This window comes from Takifugu flavidus, chromosome 5 (genome assembly GCF_003711565.1).
Source record: "Takifugu flavidus isolate HTHZ2018 chromosome 5, ASM371156v2, whole genome shotgun sequence".
In the NCBI taxonomy this organism is placed as follows: Eukaryota; Metazoa; Chordata; class Actinopteri; order Tetraodontiformes; family Tetraodontidae; genus Takifugu; species Takifugu flavidus.
Window position 1 is genome coordinate 2,726,677 of NC_079524.1, and position 23,888 is coordinate 2,750,564.

General features: G+C 46.6%; 4 protein-coding genes across 15 annotated transcripts; 2 read left to right on the forward strand and 2 right to left on the reverse strand.

The window, feature by feature from the left end:
• Positions 1-188: 188 nt before the first annotated feature.
• Positions 189-2,668, forward strand: akr1a1a (aldo-keto reductase family 1, member A1a (aldehyde reductase)). Its single transcript, XM_057034184.1, has 9 exons — positions 189-343; positions 1,095-1,192; positions 1,275-1,394; positions 1,471-1,622; positions 1,690-1,885; positions 1,970-2,019; positions 2,096-2,245; positions 2,310-2,469; positions 2,549-2,668. The coding sequence occupies exons 2-9, from the start codon at positions 1,112-1,114 to the stop codon at positions 2,612-2,614; spliced, it is 975 nt and encodes a 324-aa protein (XP_056890164.1). The 5' UTR covers positions 189-343; positions 1,095-1,111; the 3' UTR covers positions 2,615-2,668.
• Positions 2,669-2,958: 290 nt separating this feature from the next.
• On the reverse strand, positions 2,959-10,876 carry vcp (valosin containing protein). Its single transcript, XM_057034176.1, has 17 exons — positions 10,580-10,876; positions 9,003-9,114; positions 8,745-8,917; positions 8,535-8,677; positions 8,327-8,457; positions 8,113-8,244; positions 7,699-7,801; positions 7,353-7,486; positions 6,522-6,657; positions 6,296-6,408; positions 6,018-6,182; positions 5,811-5,933; positions 5,515-5,727; positions 5,127-5,435; positions 4,797-4,952; positions 4,561-4,715; positions 2,959-4,371 (listed from the first exon to the last, which is right to left on the reverse strand). Exons 1-17 carry the CDS (start codon positions 10,594-10,596, stop codon positions 4,266-4,268), a joined length of 2,421 nt encoding a protein of 806 aa, XP_056890156.1. The 5' UTR covers positions 10,597-10,876; the 3' UTR covers positions 2,959-4,265.
• Positions 10,877-11,162: 286 nt separating this feature from the next.
• Positions 11,163-16,239, reverse strand: fancg (FA complementation group G). 4 transcript variants are annotated; one of them, XM_057034178.1, is made up of 14 exons: positions 14,847-16,239; positions 14,471-14,549; positions 14,250-14,375; positions 13,848-14,011; positions 13,543-13,687; positions 13,246-13,376; positions 12,987-13,133; positions 12,744-12,898; positions 12,559-12,625; positions 12,174-12,481; positions 12,060-12,100; positions 11,803-11,976; positions 11,450-11,564; positions 11,163-11,384 (listed from the first exon to the last, which is right to left on the reverse strand). In XM_057034178.1, exons 1-14 carry the CDS (start codon positions 14,913-14,915, stop codon positions 11,249-11,251), a joined length of 1,857 nt encoding a protein of 618 aa, XP_056890158.1. In that variant the 5' UTR covers positions 14,916-16,239; the 3' UTR covers positions 11,163-11,248. The 4 variants fall into 4 exon arrangements, with proteins under 4 accessions (XP_056890158.1, XP_056890159.1, XP_056890160.1 ...); XM_057034179.1 differs by having other exon boundaries at positions 13,246-13,370; positions 14,471-14,552; XM_057034180.1 differs by having other exon boundaries at positions 11,803-11,908; positions 14,471-14,552.
• Positions 16,240-16,714: 475 nt separating this feature from the next.
• Positions 16,715-20,942, forward strand: LOC130526473 (neurofilament heavy polypeptide-like). 9 transcript variants are annotated; one of them, XM_057034169.1, is made up of 6 exons: positions 16,715-17,596; positions 18,490-18,689; positions 18,778-18,902; positions 19,000-19,649; positions 19,738-20,097; positions 20,128-20,942. In XM_057034169.1, exons 1-6 carry the CDS (start codon positions 16,849-16,851, stop codon positions 20,460-20,462), a joined length of 2,418 nt encoding a protein of 805 aa, XP_056890149.1. In that variant the 5' UTR covers positions 16,715-16,848; the 3' UTR covers positions 20,463-20,942. The 9 variants fall into 9 exon arrangements, with proteins under 9 accessions (XP_056890149.1, XP_056890150.1, XP_056890152.1 ...); XM_057034170.1 differs by having other exon boundaries at positions 20,158-20,942; XM_057034172.1 differs by having other exon boundaries at positions 19,738-19,827; positions 19,918-20,942.
• The last annotated feature ends 2,946 nt before the right edge of the window (positions 20,943-23,888 follow it).

Consider the following 23,888-nt stretch of genomic DNA (forward strand, 5'->3'; position numbering starts at 1 on the left):
TTGTCTGGAACGCATCTGCTTCCTGCCAGACTTTTCCTTTTATTGATGGCGAGGATCATATTTCTCACGTGAAATCATGACGGTTGGTCACTGATATCATCCAGCTGCTCATTTGCGGCTGCGTGAATAATGATTAATAAGAGGGGGAAATGCTTGTCAGAATCCGGATAGAATGTGTCGAGCTGTGCCGAACTTTACTGGGCGGACTTTGGACAGTTTCCATCAGTATGACTTGCCAAAAAAAGAAAAAAAAAAGACAGCAGACTTTGACTTCAGCCTGTTAAAATGCAGATGTGCAGAAACCTGCAGCTTAGAACCAGCGTGACGAGCAGAGTGGACACAGGTAAGACAGAATCAAAAAATCAGAACATTCGACGCAGCATTTAATTACCAACTTTAAGAGGTTTAACATTAATGTAATATGGACACACACACACACACACACACATATATACATATATATGTAGTAGGTGACTGATCTGGGACAGCAATCAGGTCCTGAATATCACCAAATCAACCAGGAGACCGTGGACTTCAGGGCTGAGAGAGGTTTAATCGAACCCACGTTGCTGAACACTGTACGTGCACGTGTGTCAGGCCTGCGCAGGTTCAGAGCTGCAGCAGTAAACAGGCGAGACAGCTTCCGACACCACAGGTCACGGACTCCGCGTGCGTTGGGTTGACAAAGACAAGTGACCTACTTTACTGTCCAGCCCTGTCATGTGCAGTTGTCCCCACGTTGGACAATTTGCCTTGTGCACAGGTGAGTTGCACATCAGCCGAAACAAGATGGTTGCTCCAGCATCCATCCAAAAAAGTTGCCCACCAGGGTTAAACTGGCAACATCACTCTTTTTATTGTTTTTATGTCTCTGGAGTTTCGTGCTCTTATTGACATGCGAGCTAAGATTCCGCCGTTTTTGTTGCTGGACAGACAAACGTTGGCTTTTGCGCACGTCAGTTCAGCGGTTAATGAATTCAGACATGAGTGTAAATCAATAACCAGGACTCCATTACCATGGTGACCGGTCCACTGCTGCAGGGTTAAATGGAGCCACCTGACAGGCGTCTCTGCCACTTTCTGTCGCCCGTCAGGACTTCCCCGCTGAAGCATGAGTGCCTTCGTCACTCTGTCGACGGGTCAGAGGATGCCCACGGTCGGGCTCGGGACCTGGAAGAGCGCGCCCGGACAGGTATGAGCCGCGGGCTTTGTCCCCGGACCAGAATGTTTCAGGACAGGGTCGAAGGACAGAGTGTGTGTCCCTGTGTTGTCAGGTGAAGCAGGCGGTGCTGGCAGCTTTGGACTGCGGTTACAGACACGTCGACTGCGCGGCCGCGTACGGCAACGAGCGGGAGGTGGGAGAGGCCCTGGCTCTGAGGGTCGGACCCGGGAAGGTGAGGAGCCGGTCCAGCGAGGCGACCTTGGGTTCAATAGGGACTCCAGCATTTTGGTGCGACGTCTCTCCTCCAGAGTCTCCGCCGCGAGGAGGTGTTTGTGACATCCAAACTGTGGAACACCAAACACCACCCGGAGGATGTTGAGGAAGCGTGCAGGACCAGCCTGACCCATCTGGGCCTGTCCCATTTGGACCTGTACCTCATGCACTGGCCCATGGCGTTCCAGTGAGCGTCTGTGCACAATCCTCTCCTTTTATACCCGCGGCCGCTGCTCCAAGTCTCTTTTGTTTAGGCGAGGGAAGGAGCTGATGCCCCGTCGGGAGGATGGAAGTATCTGTTACTCAGACACGCACTACAGAGATACTTGGGTTGCCATGGAGACACTAGTGGACAAAGGCCTGGTCAGAGCGATCGGACTGTCCAACTTCAACGCCAGGCAAACCGGTGACATCATCAGCATAGCCAAGCACAAACCTGTCGTCAACCAGGTGGAGCGTGACGTTCTGGAACACAACAACAAGATTTAAGTGGCTTTTTTGTCAGTTGTGTGTGTGTTTTTTACTGTCCCACAGGTGGAGTGTCATCCTTATCTGACCCAAACAGACCTTTTGTCTTACTGTCAGTAAGTAAAACAGTGTTGTTTTTTTCGCTCTTACCTGCCTCAGATGTGCTTGACCGCACGTGCTGCTGTGCTTCAGGTCAGTGTCCGTGTGTGTGACGGCCTACAGTCCTCTGGGCAGTGGAGACAGACCCTGGGCCTCTGCCCACGACCCCCGCCTGCTGCAGGACCCCCGACTGGGCGCCATCGCACAGAGATACCAGAAAACCCCCGCGCAGGTCATACTCAGGTAGGTCAGAGCACCCCCTCAGGCGTCGCATAGATGGGGTGAGGGCTTTTATTCCCTTTGGAAGGTGGCACGTGCAGAGGGGTGTGGTGTGCGTCCCAAAGAGCGTGACCCCCTCCAGGATCCAGGAGAACCTCCAGGTGTTCGACTTTTCCCTGTCAGATGACGACGTGAGGCTGATTTCGTCCTTCAACCGCAGCGAGCGCTTCATCATTCCCACGGTGGAGGTGAGCTGGACTCACTGGTGACCCCCCATGGCTGAAACATCAACCCTGGAACTGCCTGGAGTCTGCTTTGTTTTAACAGAGAGACGGGAGACGAGTGTGGAGAGACGCAGAACATCCTCATTTCCCCTTCCATGACGCTTACTGAGGATTTAACATTAAAGCTTTCAAAGCTCTAAACATTAAAGCAGTTTGGATCAAACTGGCGCCCGTTTGTCTGATGTTCTTAGAGAAAACGTTCAATCATGGAAGCCATTTGATTAGAAAAAGAGCTCAAGATTTCTTTTCCCTTCAATACTGTACTTGCAAAAACTGGCCCATTGTATCCAGAATAATAGAACCTGGTTTTGACCTTTGACCTTTTCAGCCCACTGGAGTGTTGATTCCCCACCTGCTCATGAGCATCAGCCTCATCTGCATGTAACACAGATGGTTTCATCCAAACTTAAATCCGTCCTTAATGTTGAACCAAAAACACATTTCAGGCTGTGGTAACATTTGAATTTTGGAAAACTTTATTTTCAACATATCCTTGACAATACATTAAATGCAATGTTTATACTTCAAAAAGAGGAAGTCATCAGCAGAGATCTCTCCTTTCTTATAGTCTAGCATATAATCGCACCACTAAAGCCATTGAAGTTGGTTATGATATATTTAGAATGAGGCCACTCAGTAACCTTCCCACCCTCCCTCCTTATCAGCTCCACTCACTAACCTTCCAGGTCCCTAACCCCCCCCCCCACTAACATTAAGGTCAGGCCAAACAAGGCAGCTATGTACAAAAGGCTGGGGCCATAACGAAGCTGCTCCCCTATCGGGCTCAATGGAAACGGCAGCTCAGTTTGTTCAGTTATCAACCACCAGTGGCCATCAGCGAGGTAAATCCAGTGAGGGTCACGTCTGTGTGTGTGTGTGTGTGAGAGTGTGTGTGTGTGCCGTAGAAACCTCCTCGTGCAGTGAGAAGCAGCTCTTTAATGCTGGTGTTTGGGTTTCAATTTGAGCTCCAGTTATGATTCCAACCCTTTACAAGCTACAGTCATTTTTATTGTTCTGGGCATGACAAGTATGTACAATTAAAATGGCCGTTCTTTAAACTGTTGCCATTTGGTGTGGGTGTGTTTGTGTGTGTGTGTGTTTGTGTAGCTCCGCCCACAGCAGTTCAGCCCAGGTTGATTTGGAGTTTCACTTTAATCTTCAGCTGGTCGGGGTCGTTGGTGGTGCATCTTGGTGTGAACGCTACCGCCCTCACCTTCCAGTGGTGGAATGACGGGACAAACCCGGTAATCAGACTTAAACAGCTGCTTATTTCAAACAAAAGGGAGGAAAAGAATTTGCTTTCCATGAGTGACATTTCAGCTCGGTCAGTTCTGAAAAGCGAGGGTGGTTTGACCGATGCTCTACGTTACTGTGTCTAGGAATTATCTTCGTATAGGAACTCAAATAAGCTAAAATCACTCGTGTTAGTTAGGAAAAGTGTTTTGTAACACTGTTTATTTTTTGTGATTAGCAGAGCACACCCGACGTGCTCAGTGGAAACTCCTCAACTGTGCACAGAATGTCGTCCTGATGCAACCCGATCATAGCTATCCTACGTCCAGAACTAGAGTCCGCTTTGGTTCTCACCAACAGGCTACATGCTTCTCTGAGGGAAGTTTAAAAAAAGAAAAGAAAAAAAAAAAGAAAAGAAAGAAAACAAAAAACACATGACAAGAACACAAAAGTCCTAAAACATGGAATCGGATGAAAATTTGAACAGGTCGTGATCCCCAAACTGACCACTATGGTGCACGGGTAGATTAAGCGTAAAGGTCGTCGTCATTATCCTCATTAAAGACTGGGCCGCTCCCAGTTCCACCAGTGCCATGACTTGGACCACTGGCCCCTGCGGTGCTGGAGGGAAACCTGGAATGAGGAAAAAGGCTCGTTATTCCCACAGGTCTCGTGTTCCCCAGCTGCACCGGAGCGGAGTGACGTGACGAGGCCACGACGCATCTCACAGCAGCTCAAAAACAGCCCAGAAATTTGCATAAACACTTGTCGACGGAGTTCCTGTTTGGCCTTTTTATAAGAACGGGAACTAAAAAAAGGTACCTGAAACTGCCGAAGCCTCGGCTCTGCTGCAGCGTCTGTGCAAACATCTCGTATTTGCGGATGTCGTTGTCGCTGACGGAGCGACGGGCAAAACGCATCGCCTCCTCAAAGTGATCCTTCCTGATCTCGGGAACGGGATCGTCCTCTTCCACCTCCTACAAGAAGGAATAGATGTGTGTGAAAGGCAGGACGTTCAAAGGGAACCAAGGAGTTTTGTGGGGCGGAGCGCCACCGACCATGGCCGACGGGTTGGTCTGCCGCTCCCTCTCTCTGCGGATCTCGCTCTCGATGCTTTCTCTGATCGCCAGCTTACACGCTCGCTGGCAGATCTCTGTGAGATCGGCTCCAGAAAAGCCATTGGTCATCTTTGCCAGGAAGTCCAGGTCCACGTCCTATTAAAAAAAAGAACAAGGGTTTCACAATGTTTGGAAAGATTGAGGAGAAAACCAACATTTTCCTCAGAAACGGCGTCCGTGGCCGTTAAATCTGAGCAGACGTTTGAACGTTGTGACGGGAGGAGGGAAGACGAAGAGTGATGCACAGTGCTGGGAGAGCAGGAGGGTCACCTGGCTGATGGGGCTCTTGCGGAGGTTGGCTTTCAGGATGCTTATCCTGCTCTTCTCGTCGGGCAGGGGGATGTAGATGAGCTGGTCCAGGCGGCCGGGTCTCAAAATGGCGGGGTCGATGATGTCTGGTCTGTTTGTGGCGCCGATGATGAAGACGTTCTTCTTACTGGACATTCCATCCATCTCAGTCAGGATCTGGTTGATGACACGGTCGGCCGCTCCGCCGCCGTCTCCCACGTTGCCGCCACGGGCTTTAGCTATGGAGTCCAGCTCATCGAAGAAGAGAACGCAGGGCGCCGCCTGGCGAGCCTGGAGGCCAGAGAAAACAAGATGAAGCCGTTTACCAAGGGCGGAGCGAAGACTTCCTCTTTGAACGCGACGTTCTTGCCTTGTCAAAGATCTCTCTGACGTTGGCCTCCGACTCTCCAAACCACATGGTGAGCAGCTCGGGGCCTTTGATGGAGATGAAGTTGGCCTGGCACTCGTTGGCAATGGCTTTGGCCAGAAGAGTCTTACCACAACCAGGTGGCCCGTAGAACAGCACGCCTTTGGAGGGCGTCATTCCAAACTTGAGGAACTTGTCTGGATGCTCCACTGGGTACTAGTGAGTAATGAGGACGTCGATGTTAAAGTAGTGGAACCAATGCAAAGCGTTTGGGCCTAAAACCCAAAACAGATCTGTACCTGAACCAGCTCCTGGAGCTCTCTCTTGACATCATCCAGACCTCCGATATCATCCCAGGTGATGTTGGGCACCTCCACGACCGTCTCCCTCAGGGCAGATGGGTTGCTCTGGCTCAGGGCCCACTGCACATCCACAAGGGGGGTGATTATTTAAAGGAGGGGGGCGCTAGCAAACGTCAGGCTTCAGGCCGTCGGCGCTGCTCTCACCTTGAAGTCATCCATAGTGACGGCGAGCGAGTTCATGACTTCAGCATCGATGGTCTCATCCTCAAGGTCAATCAGGTCCATCTTCTTCCTGATGGCCTGCAGCGCAGCCTCGGAGCAGAGAGCAGCCAGATCTGCACCGACATGGCCGTGGGTCTCGTTAGCGACCTACAGATGCAGGATTAGAAGCAATAAAGAGGCTTAATCGGCAGCTCCTGGCGTGCAGCCTGCCAGGATAACCTGGGAGCCTGCTGAAGCTGCCAGAGAACGTTTCCACCGACCTGCTCCAAGTCAACGTCGTCAGCCAGTTTCATGTTCTTGGTGTGAATCTGAAGAATCTCTAATCTCCCGGTGGCGTCGGGGATGCCGATGTCCACTTCCCTGTCAAAACGGCCTGCGTGTGGAGGAGGTGAGATTCAGACACACAGGACTTGATCTCCAGCTCCTTTAACGCTGGATTCTGGCCCAAACAGAAGACGACTAGTACCGAGTGATAAACTAACTCACCAAATCTCCTGAGTGCTGGATCGATGCTGTTGGGTCTGTTAGTGGCAGCCATGACGATGACGTGGGCTCTCTGTTTCAGACCATCCATCAGAGTCAGCAGCTGGGAGACAATGCGCCTCTCAACCTCTCCGTGGGTCTAAAAACACACTCAACATTAGCTTTTAAGGTCTTGGGAGGCTTTTAGTCCTTCATTGGGAGTTCAGTCATCAATTACTAGAACACTACGTTTAATCACAAATCCCTCTTTCCAAAGAGATGGGCTTTACTCTCCCTCTCCTCTCTCTCTACCCAGCCCCCCCATCAGCAGGAGGGTCCCCCTACATGAGCCTGGTCCTGCTCAAGGTTTCTTCCTGTTAAAGGGGAGTTTTTCCTTGCCACTGTTGCTTGTCTGGGGTCAGGCCCTGGGATTCTGGAAAGCGCCTTGAAACAATTTGGATTATATAAGACGCTATATAAATAAATATTGATTTGATTTGACTCCAGCTGGGAGCCAGCGACTGCATCATTTCCATAACTTCCATCTGGTACTTTTAGCACATCCAGAAATACATATTAGCTCAGGTTGCAGTGCTGCTGCTGCTAACTGGCTGCGCAGGTTCACTTGGCTTTCTTTCAACCACATATTCATGCTGCATTGAGGCTAAATCCCATCACATCACCACAGGAGCCAGAAAGCAAATATAAAATCTTGACGTATGAACAGGAGCCTCGGTTGAAACTCACTATGAAAGCTTTTAGTTATCAGACATAAAACATGAACGACATGTTGATCCAGCAACAGAAGTGGTTCAGGTCTGTCTGGAAGCTGACATCGACCCAGAAGACACCCACCTTCTCCCTTTTAGGAGCAATAGCATCCAGCTCATCAATAAAGATGATGGCAGGGGCATTCTTCTCCGCTTCTTCAAAGGCCTTTCTCAGGTTACTCTCGCTCTCTCCGGCCAGCTTGCTCATGATCTCAGGGCCTGAAATAAAGGCAGACTGGACCTTTAGACAACAGCACTTTAGGTAAATCTGAGCTCAGGCTAAAGCCGGTGTTATCAGAAATGACGCAGCGTTCCTAAAATAAACAGAATGAAAGTGAAACAGAAAGGATTGGCAGGAAAACTGTAAAGATTCCAGACTAAAGTACACAGCAGGTGAACTGACAAGAATCCTTAATAAAAACTCTTCATACCGTTAATCAGGAAGAAGAAAGCTCCCGTTTCATTAGCAACAGCTCTGGCAATCAGAGTCTTCCCAGTTCCAGGAGGTCCGTACAGGAGGATTCCACGAGGAGGCTGGGGCAGCAAAAAAGAGCAGATTTACATCTGAACCTTCCTAAAGTTCTGCCTTTGTTTCTATTGGGAGGTTTAGGTAGTTAAATTAACCCCCTTCTGACCAGGAGTAAAAATAAACTCCCGCGTCGAGCTTTTTTAATCACTCTTTTTTTTGAAGGTCAAAACCAGGAAGAAACCTGAGCTAATTTAGCTGAATCAGTCTCGATGGGATCTGCCGCATGGCCAGAAAGAGGAGCTGCAATAGTAGAATGGACACGCAGGTGTGGCCGTTCTTAGGCTCACACGAGCGTTAGAGGAACTTCCTGCCGTACCTTCACTCCGATGGCCTTGAACAGAGCGGGGTGTCGCAGCGGCAGCTCCACCATCTCTTTAATCTGAGCCAGCTGCTTCCTCACTCCTCCAATGTCATCATAGCCCACCTCGTTCAGCGACTCTTCCTCATCCTGCATCACCAAGAAGAAAGCGGCTCGTTTCCCTGATTCCAGATTATCCTGATTGAAAGCGTGCCCGTGCACCGTTACACACCTCCCTCCTGATGGGCTCTCCCTCACAATGAATGACGGTATCAGGAGCCACGATGCAGTAAGGAGAAGGATCGGTCTCCACCACTTTGAACTCCACGGCACGCATGCCCCCTCTCACCAGGAAAATGTCGCCTTCGCAGGGGAAAACAAAAAGCCAATTTCACATTTGAAGATTTGGGTTTATAAAACGTGAGTGTGAGTGAGCCCACCTTTGCGGATCGGCCTGTAGGCCTCCAGGAAGTATGGCTTTAGGTAGACTTCAAACAGGTTGCCAGTGATTCCCTCTACTGTGTCGTCTATGGGAAGGACGTGAATCCTTTTTCCGTACTTCACATCGGGACACGGCTGAATACTGAAGGACACGTCGGATTTAACAGCAGCTCTTAAAAGGTCCGATTGAGGTCGGAGCGTCCGCTCACCTGATGACGTCACCCAGCCGCACCCTCAGATTGTTGCGGACCACCCTGTTCATGCGGACCTTTTCATCGGAGCAGGTGTCGTCGGACAGCACGATACACACAGTCTCCCGCCTCTTCTTCCCCTTCATCAGCACTGTGTCGCCACGAAAGAGCTGAAGTTCATCCATCTTGGTCTGGACACAACACCGGTTATTTCACACACTTAGGAGCAGAAGGTCAACAACAAACATGCATTTTAAGACACCACTTCCATTCTACCTGTGAAAGAGAAACCACACTGTTGTCTTCATTGATGGATTCATCTACGATGAGTCTGTTGGGTCTGTTCTTTTGTTTCAGAATCGCAGTGGATAAGTCATCATTTTTAGATCTAAGAACAGAAAATAAAAGTCAGGACATGACAATTATGGACAAATACCATGAATTTATCAATCAAAGATATACTATAAGAACAGGAAAAACGTGGTTAACAAACTGAGATGGTAACAAACATCTTTATTCAAGTGGAGAAAGTCAGTTGATTTGAGATATAATTAATATGGATGGATCTCCAGACAAAATGAAACAAGATATTCTGTGAATTAAATGCCCACAAGAGGCTGTTTTTGACAATAAATGACAACCAGATGCAGAAAATGGGTTTGATGTTGGTTGAGATTGTCTGACAACTTCACAATTGGAATCAGAAGTCTTTTCTTTTCTGTAGTATTTAATAGATTCATTTATGTGGTCCAATTCTTCCCACCAATCGGAACGACACATTATTACCCATTTGTGTGTCACCGGGTCAAAGTAATCGGTATTAGCATAAAACAAAAACACATGCGTGGCTCTAGATTTCGAGCGAGCAGACGGTTTCAACGGGCCTATTAAGATTGGTAAATGTCACATACATAACAGTGACTACTGAGCCAAGAATACACCGTTAACGAACCGATAACTTTCATGTTGTTGGCCACAAGTTTCTAGAATTATCTGGTAGTGCTCAACTAGCTCTCTTTTTATGGCCTTAGCATGCTAAGGCTAATATTCCGCTAACTGACTGGCGAGCAAGCGATCCCGGATGACACAGCAAAGAATTAGAAAAAAACTTTGTTAGCTAGCCTCTTCAACGTGAAGATTGCGGCTGCGGGACATATTTTAACATTTATCCCATATAATACTAGGGCTAAACACTGCGTGTGAAATTTGGGTAATTGCGCAAAAAAATATTTATATATCACGATAGCCAAATTCATGCTAATTGTCAACAGAATGAATAGACTTCTCCAATTAGCCAGTTAGCTTGAAACTGCTAGAGTCAGCGACCCGTCTAGTTTACACATCATGCGTCCAGATTAGTCAAGTGAATTATTCACATTTAATAATGACCATTAAGCCATTCAACATCGACTAATTTATTCATCGGCACGCTTTCGAAACACGGTATAAGAGCCGGGGTATAGGCCAACTTGAATGTATGTTAGCTTTGGCCTTGATACGGTTGCTATGTAAATGTTAGCATTTGCGCACGGGAATGACTAGGTTTTGTCAATTCGCTGTCATGTAGCAGGCTAAAAGGTAAACTGAACAAAGACGACAGTGTAGATAATGGCAATTGTTTGTTTTCCACTATGGCGCAGGATTAATATTCGACTAAATTGTCAAAGTTGCAAAATAAGAAATGTTCTTAATTTGTTGATTAAGCTTCTCCGCTAGCACGTTGACCAGCAAAAAAATGAATTAGCAATCTTGCTAACTTCGGTGAACTAACGTCAAATGTTTCGAACGGCCATTAAAATAGATTTTCCTACTGTACTGTTCTGGTTTTAGAAAATGAAAGGGATTGTACTTACTCCCCTCCGGATGCCATGGTCGTCCCGAATGGATTACAAATAATAAATAAAGAAAATTCTAGCTAGTACTCAGCGATTGAACCGGTTCTGGTTAATGGACGTTGTGCGTTAACACATTAAAAAGCAGCAGTTCCGTGCACTCTTTATGCCCACGCCGCGAGCTGGACGCACACTTCTTTCTGATTGGCTGGAAAGCTGTCCGTCAATGCCAGCAGCCAATCAAAACTCACAGGAGTTGACCTCCACGCGACTGTTCTGGAAGTCTGACCGGTCACAGACGCGGTGGGCGTTGCAGTTTTTGGTGCTTCGCTCTAATTGGTCGGCTTGACACGTCGCCAAGCTTCTCTCAGCCAATGAACGCGCACCGCGTTGTTCCTTTAAAATCCGCCTCACTTCGAACCGACAGAATCTCTTAATTTGATCCGAGCCTTTCGGATCGATACAGGTCATTTACGTGAAATAAATGATCCGGGCTTTGATCTTTGGAAGACCAAAGACACTGCGGAATTCAGAACGTCGTTGCTGTTTCCTGAAAATTCCATTAAGATCCACCCAGAACTTAAGTTCACAGACAAACACACTGTTGTACTTTATCAGCAATAAATTAATTTAATCACATTCAACGATACACATGTGCATCAATATTTCAGATTCTTCACGTTCATGTCCTCAACACATCTTTGCCACATCCGGGAGTTGCTCATCCTCTTCGGAACCCTTTTGTTCCGATCCGATTCTGTGGCGGAGCTCTTCTGAATCCCAGACGGGGCCAGATTGTGGTTCCAGGAGGTACAAAGAGACACTTCTGCAACACAAGAAGATCGTTATTTGTTACCTATGAGGGCTGATTTCTCAGAATGGCTCTCTTACTCGGTTGAGGATGGTGTGGCGGAGCTCCGCGTCTTCTCCCAACAGGCGGCTGCGTCTTGCTTCCTGCCGAGCCTCCGCAGCACCTCGCCACACCACAGTCCTGCCCCCACACAGTCTGACACGGCCCCCATAAAAAGACACGTTACACCAAACCAAACATAGTACACGGAGAGAGGTGGAGACACTTGACAACAAGTCGCACTAAATACTAGAACCACAGAACACCGCAGGTCAAACATCAGGTGGACTCTTTCCTCCAGAGGAAGGAGGGGAGGTCGGCTTGGGACTAGCTGGCTAGCATGCTAACTCTGTAGTTGTGTCTAAAACAACGTAACACTGAAGCGCTGATGTACCTGGTAGGACATGTAGGCTGTGCTGCAAGTCTCTCAGTGCCTCCTTCAGTCGCTCCGTCTGTGAGAAACTGATGCCCCTCCCAGCTAACGAAAGCCCCTTCAGCCTCTGTAGGACACGCACAGATGTTCCACACTTGGCAACCACATCTGCATCCGGGACCTGCGGAGGGCAGCCTGTACACGATGAAATCAAGAACCTACAATCAACAGTCATGGTACCTGGTGTCACATGGGGAGCGAGTCAGCGAAATGCTCACCTCTGTGTTTAAAGAACACCCTGACCAGGAGGTTGATACACCTGGACGGCAGAGCACAACCCTGAGTTTCCAATCAGATATGAAGCATAAAAACACCGATTTCCTGCCACACACCTCGTGTAGTGAGTCACAGCCTGTTTCCAGTCTCTCGTATGTGTGTGACAGTGACCCTGGAGCAGGTAGGCAGCTCCAGCCCACAGTATCATCCTCATCCTCTCCTCATTTGGATTAACAGCTCCAGCTTCACCCCGTTCCTCTTCTTCCTCCAGCACCAGCTTCTCTGGCAGCAGCTCCAGCGTCAAACCGATGACCTCGTCGCACAGCGCCATGCAATCAGCAGGCCGCTGGGCCATGAGCAAGGCAGCGCCCGCCTCCAGGTAGAGCTCAGGCAACCTCGGGAGGGGAGAGAGTTCAGCATGTACCTGAAATACAGCGAGGAGACGACTGTATCAGACCAAAACAATGAGATGTTTATTCCTGTCGGGGTGTGGAGTCTTACTCCATGTTGATCATCAGAGTGGAGACTCGCCAGCAGGTCCAAAAAATATTCCACTCCTTCCAGGACCCTTGAAAAACACGAGTCCGGAGTTTCATATTTGTTGCCTCACATAGTGTTTTTTTTATTTATTTGATAGTAACTTCAATAGGCAGCACAAACTCGGAGCTCCACATGGCTCTCCTCACCTCCCGTGGAGTACACTCTTCTGAGCCAGACAGTGAAGGACAGAGAGGGCAGGTGGAACCGAGAGCAGGCGGTTCAGCGATCGGCTGGGCAACAGTGAGGCTGGAGACAAGAAAGGAGTGGCAGCCGGTCTGGATTCTGTGTTAGAAGACATCATCTGTGGGACAAGAGATCTTTAGAAAGAAGTCGAAAATTATCTGCACATTTGGCATCTTCCACCTCCTACTGACTGTTGTGTTACTCACTGAGTGCAGAAGCCGAAGAGCTTGAATCTCAGCCTGTGTGTTGTCCAGCTCTCTGTAGACGAGGATGCTTTGGTACAAGGCACACACACACCGGGGGTCTGTCTCCAGAGCCTCCTTGTAATAATTAAGTGCCATTTGAGGACAGTTCTGTGGATAAACGCAAACATGCATTTGCCTGGATATTTGAATAGGACAGAACCGTCTGGCCAGGCCTGCAATGGCTCCACGTCATCTCTCTATTTATGCTTTAAATACACACCATTGAGCTGAAACAGGCTCCTGACAGAATGTGCGTGTGTGCGACTAGTGTCCTGGGAGCCGGCAGGGATGAAGCTCTCTGTAGGACGGCGAGCGCCTTTGAGCTCTGGGCCTCACTCAACATCTCTGCAGCTTTGTGAAACACACACAGATGCAAATCACTCCGCAAAACACAGGAAGCCTATTAATACATCTGTCGTCTAGTTTTACTCTGATTAGGAAAATCTTTCTGCTGCAATAGAAACGCTGCCAAGGCAGTTATTAAAAACTGTACTCATTCTGCTTCATTATTTCTGACCTTGAGCAATCAAAGTGCAGATGAGCAACAGCTCAAAGAGATGTCTGGGATCCATCACCGGTAGGGGAACGGCAGGGTCCTTCCCACAGTTTTGTTCATTCCCATCTCCAGCAGAAAATCCTTCACTCAAAGAGAAGAGCTCCTCCTATCCCACAACACAAAAAAGCCCAATATTACCACAACATACACACTGTAATCTTTACATTACCCTGAGACACGACAACACAAAGATACACACAAATGATGAACAGATATGTGCAGTAACACACCAAACACACACACGCAGGATGCAGACAGCAGTGTACCTGATATTCCTGAATGGTTTCCAGCTGGCAGTTAGCCAGCCACACAGCCCACTGCAGACCAACAACACACTGCACAGAAGGTGTGAGCGCTGTGCTTCTGGCTGATTCCAGAACTGATTTCCAAAGCTCTGACGCTTCAGGGTCAGCTCCAGTCATCTGAAGAACTACAGTAAATGAAAGCAACAACAGAGGCAGAGTTCAGGTAACACGTGTGGCAACAAAATCCTCATGTCCTATGACTTAGTGCTACAATGCAGGACAACTGGACTTTTCTTCCTTTAGGGCATTTAAGTCCACATCCCCAAGGTTTTCACACAATGGAAATAGAATTCCAGTTTCCCTGGACTGAAGCATTGAACAAATATTGTAAATTTGCATCAACATGGTGTCCCATGGGTCTACCTCTCTCTGCAGCTTGTTTCAGGACCAGCTCCGCTTCTGAGAATCGAGAGTTTGCAAAAGAGCATAAACAGGCATTGTAGACTACTGTCAGCTCCACTTCTGCATGATCGACAAGAGGAGGGATTCCTGTAGGATATAAGTGAAAAGGATATACTGTGATCACAATGTCTGAGGTGGGGTCATCACCTTGTCGAATTATGAGGTTGTATTATGAAAAGCACCTTGAATTATTCTTAAAAGTTTATGAAACTCAAAAGAACAATCTCGGCGATGGTTCTGGCCTTGGCTCACTCCTTTTAGCTGCTGAAAGAAAAAGAATCAACATGAAGTGGACAGTTAAGTAAATCTAATACATTGGAATTTGCGGGTAATAATACAACGTCCAGGTGCAGAAAAGTCATAGTTTAATTCATTTGTAATTTAATATTTACAATGCATTGGTTTAGTGGGAGGTCGTTTGTCGAAAGTACAATCCGATTTGCAACTAAGTTAAAGTATAACATGGACTTTTCTTAAGTAAAATCACACTCAACAGCAAACCAAAGTGTCACGGGTTAATGGTTTTCTCTGACCGTACCAAATATTTAACATCCTTACCCTGCATTTATCTGCAAGCTCGTTGTTGTCTTGGATCCACCCGTTTATAAAAGACATTTGTTCGTGCATGGTAGCATTTATTAGCTGTGTTTTCTTTAAACCTTCCCTCGGTTGTGAACAGCGGATGTGACCTCACACCGAAAGTAGACAAAGATGGGTTAGTAAAAACGTTACCGCCCCCTAGTGAAGGAACTTGGGAACTACAACTACACTCTGATAATCATACAGAAGATGGTGGCAAGGTCAACATGTAAGCTGTGTTCTGGAAGCTTCATTCTTATTTTTACTTATCAGGTTGTGAAACGCTATTTGTTAGTTTTTATTACAGGAAAAAACAAAATTGATATTTACACACACAAACAGATGCATGAACGCACGCACGGTTGTTGCAAGCAAACACAATTCGGTGCCTTAATTGTGTTATAGCTGAGTCATTCTTGAGTCTGCCAGTACATCCATTTTGTAAATGTCCCTCCCAAGGTGATTCCCTTTTCCCCCCTCTTATGGTGCCACCCTATTTCTCCTTTGTGGCCATGTCACCCTTCTGTGTAGCTGTCATCAATAACCTTGCCTTCATTGCAGCCTCCTTGCTTCTCAATTCTGTGTTCTCAAGACAATTTTTGGACATCCACAGATCCAAAAATAGATAGAAAATGTAAATAGATGCTCAGATTTAACCATAGACACTACTGCTTATTAGTTATATTCCAGCCCAAACTGTGAGGAAAAAAATGTTTCAGATTTGATTTAAACTTTATTGCGTGTTCTCTGAAGCCCACAAACTCTCAAATCAAAACCACACACTATTGCTTCAAATATGCTTAAATAGCCAGAAATTGCAGCAGTAGCAGCAGGATACTTTAACACGAAACCTAAGTAGGAATTCTGCTGCATTCTGCTGCTTTAGCCTCATTTATAAAACATGATGTTGAAGGAGGGAGGGGACACATGTTATCCCTGTCATGTATGCCTTCAATGTGCAAACATGGAACACATGGTAAGAGATGTACTGACACTTTAAAAAAGGTCTTGAGAACACATTCTTTTTGAAAGAATGATACCAGTTGTTTCTGTTCTGAGCTTCTCTGCCAAAACAGACACATCTAAGACAATTGATGGAGGATAACCGCTTGTGTCAAACCCCCTGGGCATCATTGGCTTACAAGACTTTGCTCACGGTGCCAAAAAAATGGCTGACACTGGTAAGTACATACAAAAAAAGCATCTGCATGGTCATTTCTCTATCCATCAACATCTCAAAAGACAGAAAGAGACACCTTCTGTTCCTTTAAGAGTCAACTCGTTCACCCCGTCTGAGTAATCAATAAATGCTGTAAGTTCATTTTGGGGAGGGGTGTCTTCACAGGTCAGGTCCAGTTCTTTCAACTCTGTGCATCCTGCAGTTTTTTTCTGTGTCATATTGCCTCCGTTGTCACATTTGGCCATGCTGCACCATCGACACACTTGAGGGGGGAAAGGAATCATTCGAGAAACGAGATCCAATCTGAGTGAAGTATTGATGCAAAACCCGAAGGAGAAGTGCGAGAGAAGAGAATCTGTCAATGGCCCAGCAAAGTCCCAGGAGAGGCGCATGGATCTGCAAACTCACACTGCAGCAAGACTGCAGGCGCACGCACACGCGCAAACACTCGTAAAAACTACATGCATACACACTGATATGACTTTAAGAAATAAAAATAAAGGCTTTTTGTGAAGATCTTCTTTGTTCCAGTCCCTCAGGTGCATTCCCAGCATCTCCCATAAATGTACTAAAAGCAGAGTGATGCTTAATGTAATTACATAAACTCTTTTTGCTTCCTTGCAATCACTAACATATTAACAGAATGAATCAACAAGGTGCTAATATATTCGTGCGCAGGCTGCCTGAGGAAAGATGTCTCTTTAAGTGGTGCGCCGGTGCTGACTAGTGGCTTTTCACTCTCCGCTTTATAAGCCCGGCACCCCCCCATCCTGCTGTAGTCAGTGCTCGTCCGGCCACAGAATGAGTTTCTCAGTGGAGCACCATCTTTTTGGCCCGACCTCGTACCGCAAGGCTCGGCCCGTCGCTATGCCCTCCAGCGGCTTTCACGCCCAGCGCCGCCATCTCACCGGCAGCCAGCCGTCCTCCATGGACCTGGGACCCATCAACGGTGACATGTCGCGGAGGACCGAGAAGGAGATATTGCAGGCTCTCAACGACCGGTTCGCCGGCTACATTGACAAGGTGCGGCACCTGGAGATGCACAACCGCAACCTGGAGGCGGAGGCGGAGGCTCTGCGGCAGAACCAGGCAGGGCGCGCATCCGTTGACGAGCAGTATGAGCGAGAGCTGGAAGATTTGAGGGGTCTCCTAGTGCAGCTGACCGGGGAGAAGGCCGGTCTGGCACTGGAGCACGATCACCTAGAGGAGAACATCCAGCAGCTGACGGCCAGACTGGAGGATGAGCTGCGCAACAGGGAAGAACTTGAGGCTGCCGCCCGTGCCATGAAAAAGTACGTGGAGGAGTGTCGGCTGGCGCGGCTGGAGCTGGACAAGAAGATGAGCGCCCTGGAAGAGGAAGAAAGTTTCCTGAAGAAGAACCACGAGGAAGAAGTGTCCGAGCTCCTGGCACAGATTCAAGGCGTGCAAATGAGTTTCGACGTACGCGGCGTGCAGAGGGCAGACATCACCGGGGCGCTCCGAGAAATCCGCGCGCAGCTGGACTCTCACGCAACTGGGAGTTCCACGCAAGCCGAAGAATGGTTCAAAGGTCTGTTAAGTTACAATAAGCTCAAATCGCGCAATAAAGTTCAAAACATTACAGAAAAATCAAATATGCCATTTAACAATGATTCTGTTGCTGGTCAAGTTGGGTCATGTGAGTTGAGTAAAGCTGTAGGTTATTAATTGGCATTTTTGTAACATATTCAAAGTTCTACTGTCCATAAAGACGCATGTCAGAGCTATGAAATGGCTATAAACCTTTAGGAATGTTGCAATGTTTTTTTGTGCTACAAGGGCCAAGAACACGGCATTGTTCATTTCCACTCCTGCAGGTTCACAGTGGGTGTTTCCTGGCTTTTTGGCTCCTTCATATACCTGACACTACAACTAGAATCTTCCTTTCAAGGTCACAGAGACCAGACAGATGATGCTTCAACACTGAGCTCCGTCTGTTATTTCACCAAGCACAGATACTCACTGAGGTCCTGCGTTTGCTTCGTGCTGTTCCAAATGGCACGATCAGAAGTGGATATGGCTCAAATGCAAATGTCGGATAGATTTTTGCCAAAACCAGACAACACCTTTATCAGTTTTCACACAAGAAAATTCACAGTTCTGACATTTGTGCTAAGTTGTGCACATTTTTTGTTGCATATGTATGGTATGCATAGTACAGAATGATCCACAGATCGCCCCAAGATGTGCGGCTACATTGTATTCATTGGAAGGTGGCAGAGAGATGACCTTCCAGTGTCATGCTGGCTGCAGCAGCGGGACGGTGCTGAGTCAGGCTGACTGACAGGTGGACACTATCAAGGTTACTCCCAGTGATTCTCTGACGCAGGTCATGTGCGTCACTATAAAACGTCTGACTGCGTATGTTCTGGTCAGTGCTGTGGCACAGCAGCTTCCTAAACTAGCTATCAATTATTCCCGCAGTGCGTGTGGAGCATCTGTCCGATGCTGCGAGGTCGAACCAGCATGCGCTTAACAAGACCCAGGAGGAGATCGGGGAGTATCGGCGCCAGCTCCAGAGCCGCACCATTGAACTAGAGACTCTCCATGGAACCAAGGAGTCACTAGAGCGGCAGCGTGTGGAGTATGAAGAAAGAAACCATGATGAACTCAACTCGCTTCAGGTAGAAAATCAGCATAATCCATATGTCATTCATAGGAGGAATTGTACAAGTCACATGCACGACACATGAGCTGCAAGACATTTTGTAGGAAACTATCAATCAGCTGGACCACGAGCTGAAAGCTACCAAATGGGAAATGGCTAACCAGCTGAGAGACTACCAGGAGCTGCTGAATGTGAAGATGGCTCTGGATATTGAGATTGCTGCTTATAGGTGAGTCAATGGTTTAAAAGAAATGCAAATTCCTGCTGCTCCCTGGCTTCTTAGTATCTAATGTTTCACTGAATGTGTGGTTGTATCTTCAAAACAGAAAGCTTCTAGAAGGGGAGGAGAACCGCATTGTTTCAGGAGGAGGTCTGTACTCTTACCCCCTACACAGAATCTCCACCCACTATAAAGTAAAAGGGGAGGAGATCTCTGATACAGTTATTGTGGAGGAACAGACAGTTGAGACACAGGTGACCGAGGTGACAGAGGAGGCAGAGGAAGAGGAGGAAGATCAGGAGCAAGAAGAAAAAGAAGAAGAAGAGAAAGGTGATGAAACTGAAGAGATTGGAGAACAAGAAGAAGAAAATCATGCAAAAAAAGAAGAAAATCTCAAAAATCCAGAAAAGTCTACATCACCTCCAAACTCACCAGTTCTCAACTCCCCAGCAGGCGATGAGTCGAAATCATCCCGTCTGAAGACCCCCGAACCAGGGTCTCCAGAAAAAGAGAAGGTCCAGTCTCCCAATGTCAAAGGCCCTCCTAAAGAGGTGGAAAATGAGGAGAGTTCTAAACCTGACAAGGATGAAATAAATGAGGATGAGAAACCCATCGAGGAGGTAAAGAAGCAAGAGCCAGAGAAAACAGATACACTAGATGTGAAAAAATCTGCTCCAAAGTCTGAAACTAACAATAACAAGGCAAAAAGTGAGGCTGAAGAAAGGCCTGCAGCAAAGGAAGAGCCTGAAACAAAACCTGCACAAAGGAAGAGCCTGAGACAAAACCTGCACCAAAGGAAGAGCCTGAGACAAAACCTGCACCAAGGAAGAGCCTGAAAAAAAACCTGCAGCAAAAGAAGAGCCTGAGACAAAACCTGCACCAAAGGAAGAGCCTGAGACAAAACCTGCAGCAAAGGAAGAGCCTGAGACAAAACCTGCACCAAAGGAAGAGCCTGAAAAAAAACCTGCACCAAAGGAAGAGCCTGAAAAAAAACCTGCACCAAAGGAAGAGCCTGAAAAAAAACCTGCAGCAAAGGAAGAGCCTGAGACAAAACCTGCAGCAAAAGAAGAGCCTGAGACAAAACCTGCAGCAAAAGAAGAGCCTGAGACAAAACCTGCAGCAAAAGAAGAGCCTGAGACAAAACCTGCAGCAAAGGAAGAGCCTGAAAAAAAACCTGCAGCAAAAGAAGAGCCTGAGACAAAACCTGCACCAAAGGAAGAGCCTGAAAAAAAACCTGCACCAAAGGAAGAGCCTGAGACAAAACCTGCAGCAAAGGAAGAGCCTGAGACAAAACCTGCAGCAAAAGAAGAGCCTGAAGTGAATCTGAATTCAAAGGCAGATTCAGCTGTGGAACCTACACCAAAGGTTGAGTCTAAGAAAACAGATAAGATGGACGACCAGAAGTTGGAGGAGAAGTCTGAAAAGGCCAAACCTGAGCAGACAGAGAACAAGAAAGAAGAGAAAAAGGACACCATTAAAGACGAGAGTAAAGAGGTGAAGGCTGAGAAAGCAGAAAAATCTTCTGGCACCGAGTCAAAGGAGTTTAAGGAGGAGAAAACAAGCAAGTAAGAGTGATTAGCTGCAAATGAGAGCAAGAGGAGCGATGCCAAAGAAACACGAGGGAGTGGATATCGTGATTGTGGAGCAAAGAAACCCTGCGAAGATTACAAATCTCTGACACTTGGGATGTCTGACTAACACAGAATCCTCCAAACGCTGTATCTGAATGTGACCATAATAATGACATAACAAGTGCATTTAATCCGAAGCCTGCTGACGGACACCACAGGGACCTGCGGTACCTACACAAGCCTTCACCCAGGTGTCAAAACCATGTACAGCTAAGGATTGTGACAGATAATAAAGAATAAATATATTTAAGCAGATGTGGTATTCTGGTATAAAGAGCTATTTGCTTTTGTGCACATTACTGGAGCTTCCCCTGACCTGAGCTGTAGCGAGTCCCTATTCCAGTCCGTCATGTATGAACTGCTGAGAATATGCAATAAGAAACCACTGAATAAAGATAGAAAAATCAAATGCACAAAATCTTCTCTCACTTGTTTAAATTGCTGGAATCTTCCCCGCCGGGGGGGGGGGGGGAATGAGGCTCAAGCCGACAATGCTGAACGTGCACTGCATTGCGGCTGAAGTGGGGGAGCTGTGCCCACACGTGCGTGCTTTTTCTGGCATCCAAGAGACCTCACTCGTCACTAAACCGGGTGGTGGGGCACTTAAATACATGGGGCAGGATAAACATCCTGGTTTAATCACTTTGAAGGGATCCAAAGCTGATTTTGTTGTTTTATTTTGGTAATATTTCTGGATTTTAGCCATGGTCACTAAAGAGTCAGGAAAAACGCCTTCATTTCCCATTAATGCCAAAAATAAGTGTCCTTTCAGGGGTAAGAAGAGCCATGTTGTCCCACATTTTCATACCTTTCAGAGAACATCTGAAGATAACTAGCTTTACATGAGTGTACATCTCATCGTGTGTCACACATTTATGATAAAGGTAATCGACAGAAGGTTAACTAACAGGTTGGCAACACACCAGCTCTCTCCAAAGTTGCTGAGTTCTCAAGGGAGATGACTCAGCTCACTGTAGCCCTGAACCACAATAGCATCATAATGGAATTGTGCACACATCTATGAATAGCACATGACAGAGAGGGATGAAGGTAGCAGGGAAAGGCGTGCACAACAGAGCATGCACGCAAAAGCACTCGAAATAGACCAGGTACACACTGATTATAATGTTTTTGAAATGGTTTCAAAAAGGTGTTTAAGGTCATTTTTAATGTGTATGTCAAAAACATCATTATGGCTACAGGAGGTTACGATTGTGCACTTTCATAAGATTATTCCATCATTTTTCACTACAGAGGCCTGGAGACTAGATTGGGTTTGTTTTTATGTTTTGTTTTTGGTGGTTTTAAATCTATAAAATAGCTACGTCACCAATGGCCACAATACCAGGACTTGTCACCCTCTCTAAAGTCCAGTTTCCTTTACCAGCGCTGCACCAGTTACTTGATTCAGATGCTATACTGCTGCATCAGCTGACATGTTAAATATATCTAAATACCGGTAATATAAACATTTTTAAAGGCCACAGCTAATTTAAAGCATAGTTAATGAGGGTTAAAGTCCTTAATATCAATCTTGCTCAAATCTACACTCTCTTGGTCTTGATCACTTACCTGAGTGCATACACACTTTCAAGAGAAAGAGAGAGTAAATTTGCTCACTTCACCATTATCAGTATTTTGTGTATTTTACTCAGCGTAAAAGATCATGATATCACTTTGATATAGAAATTAAAACGTACCTCATTAGCCAGTGATTGCAATATTTTCACTTTAAATGTTTATCCTAACTCACTATTTGCTATAACTACTTAATAGATTAGGTAATGCAGTTCCACCCTTGCTGGTACTCAGAACTGTCCAGCAGAGGGCACTGTTTCTCCATACTTTAGGCCCGAAGGGGAAACAATCATACTGTACGTTCCATCCAGGTTCTGCAGAGTATTCTGAGCGGGTTCAGACAGGTCCGTGTTCGCCTGTGGTCCAACGATCGCTGTGCACCTGATGTGTTGCCACAGGAACCTCATATGCTGTCTTGTGCAGGTGATACCTGAGGCCTGAATGAGGTAGGACAGGTGAGACCATCACAGTTTACAGACACCACAATGGTGTCCAAAAATAGAATGAGAAAAAAACTCTATTTAATATTAGTTACTATTTAGCCTGTAAAAATAAACACATTTTTAAAGCATATGGGAAAGAGAAGATGCTTAATAAAGATTATTTCTGTAAATACATGCTGGTATAGACTGTAAGAAGATACTGAATTAATCAAGAAAATTATTTGTACGTTCTTTTATTGCATTTTGCAGTAAAGTATTTGCCATTCTGGTATCAAAACTATGGAGAATTATTAGTGAAAATTTAATATAAATCCTTCTCTTTCAAAAATACTGAAGCCAACTGGGTGTAACGTAAAGAGAGACCACAAAGCGAGTATTGTTTGGTGACCATGAGGGTAAAATCCATGCAAATTCGGATACAGAGCAATTTCACTGGTACCAACACGAAGGTGTAAGGTAACAGAGAGGACTTTTTATGCCTCCCCTAAATCCACCTCACCCGAAAGGGAACAGTTCTCAATGTAAGTCCAATATTAAGATGCAAACAGTGCAAATTACATAAAACAGATGAATCAGTTATCACAGCCACACAGAGATGTCAAAGATTCAACATAATGTGATTTAAGAGGTTTTTTCCAATGGAGCTTGATGAGCCAGTGAGGGAAAATGGAAGCTTTTCAGGTTTAATGGATAGAAACGCCTGTTTCTGTTTCACCCACCTACACCCCAAACAAAGCCAAGAGAGGGTCAGGAGAGATAATAGTGTTATCTGCTATATATGGGCTGAGAGTTTTGAAGCTCTCAGACTCGAATGTGGCAAATGGGACAGGGAGGGGGAGGGGGAGGTGGCCCTGTTTGGTTCCACAATGAAGGAGAAATGGGACAGAATGGAGTCCATTTGTATGGACTGGGGCGACGGCTGGCATAAAGCAATTTTACCCAAGAGATAAATTCTGGATTGAAACCAAATTTTGCTGCATTCCACCCTGCCGAAGGCCTTCTGCGCATCTAGAGAGATAATCGCTGCAAAAATGTTCCAACTAGGAGAACTAATGATGCTTAAGATCCTTCTCGTGTTTTTAAATGAGTGAAACCCATTTGGCCAGTTGATCCTTGATAGGACTTGTTGCACATTTAAGAGTGAAATGGTTCTATAGGTACCACACACAAGAGGGTCTTTAACAGCCTTTAAGCAAGATCGAAATGGAGGCATCCAACAGGGTGGGAAGCAGGTGGCCCTCAGCAAAGGATCCATTATACACTCACTAGAGGGCTGGTGCAATGGCCTCTAATCTAGGGGGGGGGGGGGGGGGGGGCTTCATCTCAGACATCTGAAGGACGAT